The following is a 10,774-nucleotide window of genomic DNA, read 5'->3' on the forward strand; positions in this document are numbered from 1 at the left end:
ATTAATTCCCTCTGAGTAGCCTTTCTCATGCCTGTAAAGTTGACACAAAATGTGTCTAGTTTTAGGGGGGGGATAATGTACACCTTTTAAATATATAAATAAAATCATGATAATAAAAGTCATTGTATTATATCAGAAAACCTGTGGACTTTCCTTTGTCTCCATAGATAATTTGATATGGTTACCTGTCCATTTCTGCAAGCTTTTGATATAACCACCTTAGATGGCAGTCCGAACTGCTACCCTCTGTCACATAATTCTACAAGCACAGTGAAAGACAAACATTTTTATTTTTTTTTACATTTTACTAAAAAGCATAAAAAGGAATCATGTCATGCACAACCATTGTTTGAACAAAATTAAATAATACTTGGCTAGCCTATATCTTGTCTTTATAAATATATCAACCCGTGGTACACAACATGTACACACTCCGTTACATGATGGACATGGAGCTTATTCATTACGGAAACCGTTTAATAACCCAGCGGAAGTAAACAGAGCAAAATAAGAGTTTCTATTGGACTGATTCTGGTACGTCCCTCCCTGTTTCATTTTGTTTGCAACAGAATTTGCCTAATGAATATGCCCAACGGCTGCATTCAGTACAAGAAAATACTTAATGCAATGCTCAATTCAACAGAAATGGTGGTGTTCTGAACAACCAGTTGAAAAAACAGGGAGGGAACTTGGTTGTGGAACACTCTGCTGCCCTTTAAATATTCACTCATTGCTTCAAGCCACATCCAACAAACAGAGAAAACGTACCTCAAAGTCTGTTCAAGAACGTGTTGGGGAAACAGGTCATTCAGTACAAACCGTTCTGCAACCTAACAAATGTATACTGAACACACCCCTGCACTGCAACAGCTCTCTGGAGATCATGGACATTCATGTTCAGCCACAATACAGTACTTGTAAAATTAGCAGTGCAAATAAATGATAATATTTTCCAATACAAAAAGCTATACAAAACACAAAAACATGTTTTTTTTCTAAGAGTGAAATGGAAGGGTTTCTCTGTAGAAATGCCACATACTGAATAGAGAAGCAATTGATTGGGAGGGGTGGGGTCTGTTCATAAAAATACAAAAATACATCTGCTAAAATCTGTTTCTGGTGATAGAGGGACCCAAGTTTTCCAACCCACGGGTACAGTGGGGTTAGATGTCAGCGAGACAGGAGGGGCAAGTCACTGGAGTTCATGATGAGGCTGGAGTCCAGGTTGAGGCTCTCTGAGAAAACAAGATGAGCCACAAAGATTTGAAAACAGAACAGATGAAGACAACTATATTTTCAGCTAAATACCTTTGACTTCAGCATAATGACACAATGTGAACCATATTGATTGAGAGCCAGCTGATATTATTCACCTTGATCGAAACTGAGCTTGGTGTTGGATCCATCTCCCAGTCCCTCAAATGTCCACCAGGTCGCTGTTCACATCCAAGTCATTCAGAGCACTGAGCGTCACATCTACACACAGACAGACAGGGAAAACATGTAATATGTTAATAAACTTGCACATTCAAAGTAGCCAATGCTTGGAGTAAATGCATCAGAAGTGTCATGACGTTGGCCTCTTTTGGTACAGGGAGGACAGTTGACCCCCTCCCTTTTGCACCACCACCCAACCTACCACCCCCAACCCAGGCCCTGTGTGTAAAGGGTTTTAAAAACTCTAAAATTCCAGGAGAGTCCCTGGCCACATGGCCCATAGAGAGACAAAGGAAATTCTTCCAACTCATAGAATTGGAGAACCGAGCGACATGTGTGTGCTGGAGAAGGTATGGAAGATTGGTGAAGAATCCAGCTACGAACTGATCCGCTTGGTACAATTTTGTGATACTCAGAAGAGACAATATAGCCATATTACCATAAAACTGTTTATATAATAGCATCAGCTTGAGACTTGCATCATAATGGTTGTATAGAATGTATTAATAAGGATAAAGCTTTTTGTAAGACATTGAGATGCTATTGTACTGATGTAATGTGATAGAATTGTATTTCTGTAACCAAGTCTAGCTCAGTCATGGGCACGCCCCCAAGGACCCATACAGGACCAGGCGTCATTTGACAAGCCTGTTCAAGGGTCACTATAAAACACCCCCTGATTTACATTTCTTCAGACCAGGCCTCAACTCCATGGCCAATAGGTTTTACCATCCAATTCCTCTACTGAAAGTGAACCATACCACGTGGTTAACTTTTAGACTATTGATACCGACAGAATAAGAACAAGTCTTTGATATTAATTATTAGTCTGCAGCTAAGTAAATTATATCATCGAACGCAAAGACCAACGAAACAACCATTCTATAACGACATTAATGAATGTCGCTTTGAAAGATCCATTCTAACCGAGAGAGAGAGACTCTCCATCAGAACGACGCTCGAACAAGGATCTCGACGACACATGAGCGTAAATATATATTGATTGCAATTGTTCCCGAATGAGCGAGCCTTCAATTGTCAATATTAATGAACTCTGTGTGCCACAGCTGACCTTTTATGATCCATTGTTCAACAGGCCGACCTGCCTGTTTAGCCCACAAGGGCACATTCCTCTACCAATCCTTTGTGACGATAATTACTGTTTGTATGTTTTCTGTTAATTACTTAGTGTAGTAAATAAATGATTTTAAGACAATTGATGTATGGATGATTTTAGTAAAGACTGGGTTCGTGCAGATACAACAATTTACGACGTTTGGAATGAGACTGGACTACAGGTAAAATACACCATTTAAACCAGAAGATAATCGGCCTATACTATAATAGGATATAATATTATAGTACAGGAAAGTTATATTAGGAAAATTATAGCTTTGTAATCTGAATATTCTCCTTGGTGCCCCGATCTCCTAGTTAATTACAATTAAACGATTAATCAGTTTAATCGCGTGATAATAATTACAGGGAGCTAATTGATAAACATATCTTCAGTTTAATGGTACCCCCAAAGACACGACAGAAGTATCGATTCGATAAAGGGTTCAAGTAATTTCTACAAAAAATATGTCTTGGTCTTTTGACTATGAATGAAAATCTAGTCTACTAAATTCCGTATACAAGCCATACTCATCACACAATCCCTGCCCTTGAGGTAAAGGCCTGTATCATTCCACTCACCTGCTGTTTTCTGTTTCTTGATGGCAGGGGGCATAGGGGAGGTGCTCTGAAACCCTGTTGTCAGGACAACCTGTGAGGTGGGCACAGCAATGACTGTGGGGGCCACAGGTGCTGGTGTGGCTGCCATGGTGACCGTGGTCTTCTTGGTGGTCTTTTTGGGAGAGTCGGAGGAGAGGGGCATCCTGCTGTCCTCATACAGTTTCCTCTTCACTGTTGTCTTTATCTGGGCTCTGTATTAAAACAGGAGAGGCAACAGATTGGTAATGTAATTTTCATACAGGTTGACAGACAGGCTGTATACATTGTAAACTAGATAATTTGCCAACAGATGTATTAACCCCACCAGACATCTTCTTTAGAAAGAAGGCAGTAAAGATGAAAGATCAATGGATGAAAGCATGGAAAAAGACAGGTAAGAGTGTGTGCAATATGATAAAAGATAGAGGGAGAAAGAGAGAGAAAGTGTGGCAGGATAGAAAAAAATGTGGATGGCAAGAGAAAAGGGACAGAAGGGTCCTCACACAGTGCGCTCCTTAATCACAGAGCTGATGCTGTTCAGATCATCACCGAAACGCCGCACAGCTGAACGCAGCATCTCAATCTCTGTCTCTGTCCATTTGGCTCTGAGGAGAGAAGCACAGAGAATACACCTTAATCCTCATATTGTCGTGTGTGTGTCTGAGTGTACACACTCACCCTGCAGGGCTAGAGTCAGCTACTGGATGCAGCTGCATGGTAAGCTCACCCAGCTTGGTGAAGGCAGCTCCTGCAGCTGAGAAGATCTCTCCCACCTGTCACAGAAAGAGGCATGGACAATTTTAACTTTATATCAATAGCTGCATTAGCTTAGGGTCGTATGACTAATGCACACAATCATGGTGCCCATGGTTAACTAGTAAATCTGTCGATGTGCCCATGAGCAAGGCACTTAACCCTAATTGTTCCAGGGTCGCCGTTGTGACTAAACCTAGCCACGGTGACCCCACTCTCTGAGGGTGTCTCGGGTAGAGTTGGGATATGCGAGAAGAAAAAAAATCAGTTTCACACATGCGTAAAATACACATTTATACATGTGTGAAATAGGACAAATATAAGCACTCACCAAATTATAATTAGTAGTAGTAAATTTGAGCAGCACTGTTTAAGATCTCCATTACGACAGTTCTTACCTTAGTAGAGGCGGAAGTCATTTTGGGCTGCTGCTGACTCCACTTGGATAGCCAGCTAACTTAGCTAGCTTCCTATCCCACTCTACAACAATATCTTAGGAAGCTAACGTTAGTAAGGAGGTAGCTATCTACCATAGAAGGCGGTACATTTAGCGTTTCAACAATTAACACGACAGACCAAGTCACATAGACTAATGATTTAACAAAGTGTAACTTTTTCGTTCGCAAACTACATTTAGCTATTTCAAAAATATTTGCTAGTTATAGTTAGGGTTGCTGATTGTCGTCGCGCGAGAGTCGAGAAAGGAGAAGGTGGGGTGTAACTGAGGGCTAATACCGAATGAATCGAGTGTCAGCTGATGAAGGTTAGGTTGACGCCTGTCCATTGAGAAAAGAAAACGACTGTTTTAGATTTGTGTATCGAAATTATATATTTTGGTAGAAAATATCAACTAGAAGAATGCCATCTCTTTTATTCTGCGGTCCGAAAATGGCCGCCTGTGGAATAGTGATCAGCATATGGGGAGTCATCATGTTGGTAAGGAATAGCTAGCTGGCTAATGTTACCGTTACAGACAGTAGTACTATTGTCAGTATTTCCCACCCCCACGCTTGCAAGTATCTGCCAACGCTAGCTAGGTGTCAAGATTTTCCACGTTTCAATATCAGTCAACAATCAGCATATTTGATAAGACACCTATAGCTGATTGCGGGCTTAATTAAGTAACTTGCCTTTTCCAAAATCTGGTCATTATAGCTAGCCAAATAAAATAACAGTCTGGTGTTGCTAGAACCTCTCTTCTTGACTAACTGTACGGGTATGCTAGATATAGCAGTGGAATGAATTGGCTGATGTTTGATGACAGATTGTGTGACTGAGTTTGTCAATCGACCCTGTATCCACAGGATGTCTCAACTGACTCTGCCCTAATTGACCCTGTAAACACTCTTGACTAGACTGAATGTGGGTAATGCAATACATATGTATAGTGATGCACCGATATGACATTTTTGTCCAATACCGATATCCTTTATTTTCCTTCCCCCCCAAAAAACGATACCGATATAAAAAAAATGTAGCGGCCTTTTAAGCATTTTAGTACAGTTAAATAGCTAACACATGGACGCAGCGGTCTAAGGCACTAGATCTCAGTGCGAGAGGCGTCACTACAGTCCCTGGTTCGAATCCAAGCTGTATCACATCCCGGCCGTGATTTGGAGGCCCATAGGGCGGCACACAATTTGCCCAGCGTCGTCCAGGTTTGGCCGGGGAAGGCCTTCTTTGTAAATAAGAATTTGTTCTTAACTGACTTGCCTAGTTAAATAAATGTTACACACACACACCACACTGACCAAAAAGTTATTTTGTTGGCATTTATGTATGCCCCATTACCAGTAAATCATAATCAAAACCTATTTCATTCACTTACTTGCTGTGCTGTTTCGTTGTTCATTTGTTCAGTCGTTTCATTCTCAACCAGTATTTCTATGGAACGCCGTTTGGGTATTTGCGTGTCAAAAAATATACTATTTAACACTATTTGACGTGTCAAATAACACTGTTTGACGTGTCAAATAACACTGTTTGACGTGTCATATAACACTGTTTGACGTGTCATATAACACTGTTTGACGTATCATATAACACTTTTTGACGTGTCAAAACACTATTTGACGTGTCATATAACACTTTTTGACGTGTCAAATAACACTTTTTGACCTATCATGACCTGAATTTCACTGCACATCACATAATAATTTAACGCGTTCATAAATGTTTTATGTAGTTATTACACATTGATTACACTATCACTCGTATTTTACATGTCACAACGATTCATCGATACGTATGCTATGATGCTGGTAAAGTTCTCTCGCGCACCTACAGTGCTGGCCATAAAAAAAAGCTAGCTAGCTCATGGATGCAAACAATGTTCTTCCCCAAAAACATAGAATAACAACATAATCTGTTTCTGTTTATCTAACTATATAGCTAGGTGTCATCATCTAAAATATCCCTAATTTCTAAGACAGTTCTTATTTGATTAATGGTGGTCGGACCCATCTATGTGAAGCTAGGCACAATAAGGATAAGCCACAATAGTGGACTTTGCGGTTAGCCTTCAAAATAAAAGTATGGCATAATTCTACTATTTGTATTCATTTCCATCAGTCAATTACATTTTTATTTTGAAGGCAAACTGCAAATTCCACTATTGTGCCTAATCCTTATTTTGGCTAGCTTCACAACACATAACCCTGCCCAGTCAAGCCTCACTAGCCAGATGAAGCTAGCTGGCTGCTTATAAAGTTAATTTTGGGAAACAGGGTTAAGTAGCTGGCTAGCTATGTATTTTCATGAACTGAAGTTCAATTTCAATAGGTGAACAACAAGTGGCAACCTAGCTAATACTTACTCACAAGAATTCCTAAATCATTGCTAAGAATATTGAAAATGACTGCATTTTCTACTGGTCATTGTTTTCAGGCTGGTTGTATTGGTGCTAGCTAGGTACCAAGCTAAAGCTAGCTACCCCAGAAGTTGCAGTCGAACAAATGATGCTTTATTACCAACCCGGTATTGTAAACACATCGTTCGTGGCCGGTGTTTGCTTGTTTGCTGACTTTTTTGTACAGCTTTGACAGTGCCCCTGTATCTTTTTTGACACGCAAAGACCCAAACGGCGTTCAATAGTATGTATGTCATGAAGCTGATAGCAGTGACGCTATTACTGTGTAACTCCGGTAGGGCAACATCGGAAAAATAGCGCACTTGGTAGTGTTAACCAGTGCTCGACCAGTCGGCGAAAGCCAACATCACCCACGACAGAGAAAGGTTGATTGTCATGGGCAATGAATTCCATTCTTTTGGCTTTAATGGATTTTGCCTTTGAGTTGTCTCACTGAAATGTGAGTTGTCTCACTGAAACTCTTTCAAATGACTGCTTGACTTGTTGACTGCTCGATCCACACAGCAGACATTGTGGGCTAGTTTAGGAATGCTGTGTTGCACGTACAGAGCAACATTTTACGTGGTGTCATTACGTCATGTACCTTCGTTATATAGGTATGCACGTCAGCTTTGACATCGGTTTTGCACATTGGGCGTTAAACTAGACATCGGCCGATACCGATGTTGGCATTTTTAGCTAATATCGTCCGATTCCGATATGTTCATCGACATATCGTGCATCCCTACATATGTATCATCTTTTTGTATTGCAGGTGATGTTGGGGATCTTCTTCAGTGCAAAGTCTGCTGTGCTGATTGAGGATGTGCCCTTCACTGAGGAGGACATCCGCAATGAGTAAGTGGTGTGAAGAAAAGGGACCATTAGGTGCTTAGTTTGACTACTAGTGTAGATGCCCTTTGAATTCACTCTTTGTAAACCATCCCATGTTGCCTCGCTTGGGTTGTTTTCCCCAAACTCATCTATTTGGCTCATCTCTCTCTGCCCCACAGTAAGAACCCACCGGGAACCATCTATGGACTCTACAACCAGGTGGGCATCAACTGCTTCATTGCAGCAGCCATCTATGTTGCAGTGGGGGCAGTGTCACTCTGCCAGGTCAGACTCAACAAGAGGCAGGAGTACATGGTGACATAAATTCCCCTGAAACATCAGAAGATTATATATACACACACTCTAATTTAAGTTCTCAAGGGAAGCAACCTTATAAAAAGCTATTTCTATAGTAAAACATTGAACATAAGTCCTCTCTGTTATGCTATTGATTGAAATGTTATCATTCTTTGTATTTGCATACAACTATTTATTGAATTGACCTAAACTGTAACCCATCAATGCTAACTGACAATATTGATAATGATCAATAAAAATGTAAGTCTTGTTCCCCTCATGGACCAAACATTACATTTATGCTAGATAACTCACCACAAATTCCTAGATGCAACTCAACAGACCACTACAGTTACAGAAATATGTAATTATCTCCTCTTTCAGCCTGAATTGACAGCAAATTGATAGATGGTCAGTGTCTGTCAGGCAAACCAAGAGATATGTCAAAAATAGCTAAATACATTTTGTGTGTGTGCATAGTTTGTGTTTATTTATGTGCTGTTGTGAATTGTATGCTGTAAAAATATAGGGTCTGGATTCAGTCCATATCGTGGAAGATTCATGTTAAAATGTAAAGGTGATTTCCGATTGAGCCGACATGCAGCGTCAGAGATACTTTTGAGGAGATGGGGAAACTCCATTTGAATCGTATTAACGGCCATTGTATACGTTGCCCATGCGTCGTCAATGGGCCGTGCAGTGCATTCTGGGCAATTTTGGCACAATAGGCCCTATTCTCCATCATGTGAATGGGAGTCAATTGGGTGCTAGCTCATCCCAAAATTAGCATAAATGTTGTGAACAAGAAGTACAACATTACACATCTTTTCAGAGATGTGAGATAATTAACTTGTTCTAGACTTCCGAGTGGCGCAGCGGTCTAAGGCACTGTATCTCAGTGCAAGAGTGTCACTGCAGTCCCTGGTTCGAATCCAGGCTGTATCACATCCGGCGATGATTGGGAGTCCCATAGCTGGGCACAATTGGCCCAGCGTCGTCCAGATTTGGCCGGGGTAGGCCGTCATTGTAAATAAGAATTTGTTGTTAAGTAGTTAAATAAAATAAAAATACATTCTCTGTAATATCTTATAGCTTTGGAATCGTGCCATTACATACTTTCTAGGAAAAAAGGCCGGTTTCTCAACTCATGCCGCATTCAAAACAACTGGGAACTCAGAAATCTCAGACTTCAAGACAACTTGGAACTAGGGAAAAAAATAAGCTCCGACAGTGAAAAATGGTTTTGAATGGTCACCCAACTGGAATTCCAATTCGGAAACACAGGCATCTTTCTTGATCACCGAATTTCCGACCTGAAAAATCACTGATGTTTTGATTTGACCGAGTTCCCAGTTGTCTTGAAAGCACCAACATACCCTGACTTTGAGAAGGGATTGCGTGACGATTAGTTTAGCAACCGCTGGCTGCAGCATTTCTCAATTCATTGCCCAATGGGATTCCTATCTCCTTTCTATAATATCTCAGGCAGCTGTGAATAGTCTCCGCGAACAATCCATGCTAGCTGGGATCCTTGGGACGTCACCCCATTGAAGTTAACATTTTAAATGGTTAGGGTTTAGGGTAGGGATGTCCCAAGGATTTCAATCAAGCTATAACGTGGAACTACCGCAATACGGATTGACTCCAGCCCTAACTGTAATAGTTATTGTATTAGTTAAATCTGCTATAGTAATTCCTCAGAAAAGGATGGTGTATAAAATGTTCAAATTAAATATGCATTTATTTAATGTGTTTATTGTATTTCCCCTGGCCTCGCTATTCTCTGGAGTGTAATGATGTGAAAGGATCTATAAATGGTACTTTATGTGAAGGACTTCAGTCTCTTATAGATGTTCCCTGCAATAAACTGGAAGTATAAATAAAATGAAATCGCTTCATTGAATTTGATAATAAAAAATGTAAAAAATAAAATTCCAAAGCAACATGAAACAAAACAAGACATATTGCCAAGGCAGTTTTATTTCAAAATTAAACATCAAAAGGCACTAGCACATCTGAGCTATATTTTTTGCAGGTGCATGGTAACAGTTGAATAAAATAAGAAACCTGCACACTGCTCTTTAACAAGCTTTACGTATATTTAATTAAACACAGTCATGCTGTCTCTTAAATGTTTGTCCATTCTATTTATCAAGTTGACAATTCTAAGATTTTTTTTTAAAGATTACAGTAAATCAGTTCTTAGTAATATGTATTGATTATAAAGAGTAATTATCAGTCATGTCTCTTTCAGCATCTACTAAAAGCTCCATAATTACACAGTGTTATAATTACTTAAAAGACAGAAGAAACCCCTTACACCCCGTGACTCAACCCTTGCCACTGGTGAAATACAAATAATTTACATCCAAAATTATACACTAGAAATCAGACAGAAATGGAAAGTATTCATGAGCAAATGTTGTGTATCAATTCAGTTCGCCACATCCCAGAAAGTTAATAACCTTTTCCCAGATACATTTTTTACACAAGTCATTACACAATGAAGTTAATGTCGAAATACATGTTAGAATTATTTACTTTCACAAGCATGACTTTTCAAGCCATTGGTTAATGGTTAGGTTGCCGAATTTGCACAGCCTATGATCAAACTTTCCAACCTGGAAACATTTTATAATTCAGGTTGGACTTTCATCTTTTTTTAGAGCTGTAATCTTATTCCCTTGTATTTCTGCCTCCACAGAGAGTGGTAACATATCAACAAGTATCTTCTCAACACTTTCATCATGTTTAATCCCATCGGTCTTTGCCAGGAGCTCTAATGCCACAATGAATGTGTTTAGTGTTCCATCCTCCATCCTCTCTGCCTCCAGGGTCACCTCGTCATTGCACACAATTGATTGAATGGACAACATTACAGTCTCCGAT

The 10,774-nt window shown here is 39.9% G+C and overlaps 2 protein-coding genes across 2 annotated transcripts; one reads left to right on the forward strand and one right to left on the reverse strand.

Annotated features, from left to right (window-relative positions):
- Positions 1-271: 271 nt before the first annotated feature.
- LOC106567897 (chromatin complexes subunit BAP18) lies at positions 272-4,597 on the reverse strand. The gene is made up of 6 exons (XM_014137767.2): positions 4,305-4,597; positions 3,832-3,926; positions 3,657-3,758; positions 3,136-3,365; positions 1,374-1,476; positions 272-1,235 (listed from the first exon to the last, which is right to left on the reverse strand). The coding sequence occupies exons 1-5, from the start codon at positions 4,323-4,325 to the stop codon at positions 1,418-1,420; spliced, it is 507 nt and encodes a 168-aa protein (XP_013993242.2). The 5' UTR covers positions 4,326-4,597; the 3' UTR covers positions 272-1,235; positions 1,374-1,417.
- On the forward strand, positions 4,559-9,775 carry LOC106567898 (ribonuclease kappa-B). Its single transcript, XM_014137768.2, has 3 exons — positions 4,559-4,842; positions 7,530-7,612; positions 7,768-9,775. The coding sequence occupies exons 1-3, from the start codon at positions 4,765-4,767 to the stop codon at positions 7,910-7,912; spliced, it is 306 nt and encodes a 101-aa protein (XP_013993243.1). The 5' UTR covers positions 4,559-4,764; the 3' UTR covers positions 7,913-9,775.
- Positions 9,776-10,774: the final 999 nt, after the last annotated feature.

Source organism: Salmo salar, chromosome ssa13 (assembly GCF_905237065.1).
Source record: "Salmo salar chromosome ssa13, Ssal_v3.1, whole genome shotgun sequence".
Lineage (NCBI taxonomy): Eukaryota > Metazoa > Chordata > Actinopteri > Salmoniformes > Salmonidae > Salmo > Salmo salar.

Excerpts from the sequence above, each read along its gene's own strand:
- LOC106567897 (XM_014137767.2), bottom strand. The coding sequence starts at position 4,325 with ATGACTTCCGCCTCTACTAAG. Across the intron at positions 3,927-4,304 it reads TGACTTCCGCCTCTACTAAG|GTGGGAGAGATCTTCTCAGC; the intron begins GTAAGAACTGTC and ends TTTCTGTGACAG. Across the intron at positions 3,759-3,831 it reads GCTGACTCTAGCCCTGCAGG|AGCCAAATGGACAGAGACAG; the intron begins GTGAGTGTGTAC and ends TTCTCTCCTCAG.
- LOC106567898 (XM_014137768.2), top strand. The coding sequence starts at position 4,765 with ATGCCATCTCTTTTATTCTGCGGTCCGAAAATGGCCGCCTGTGGAATA. Across the intron at positions 4,843-7,529 it reads TATGGGGAGTCATCATGTTG|GTGATGTTGGGGATCTTCTT; the intron begins GTAAGGAATAGC and ends TTTGTATTGCAG. Across the intron at positions 7,613-7,767 it reads GAGGAGGACATCCGCAATGA|TAAGAACCCACCGGGAACCA; the intron begins GTAAGTGGTGTG and ends TCTGCCCCACAG.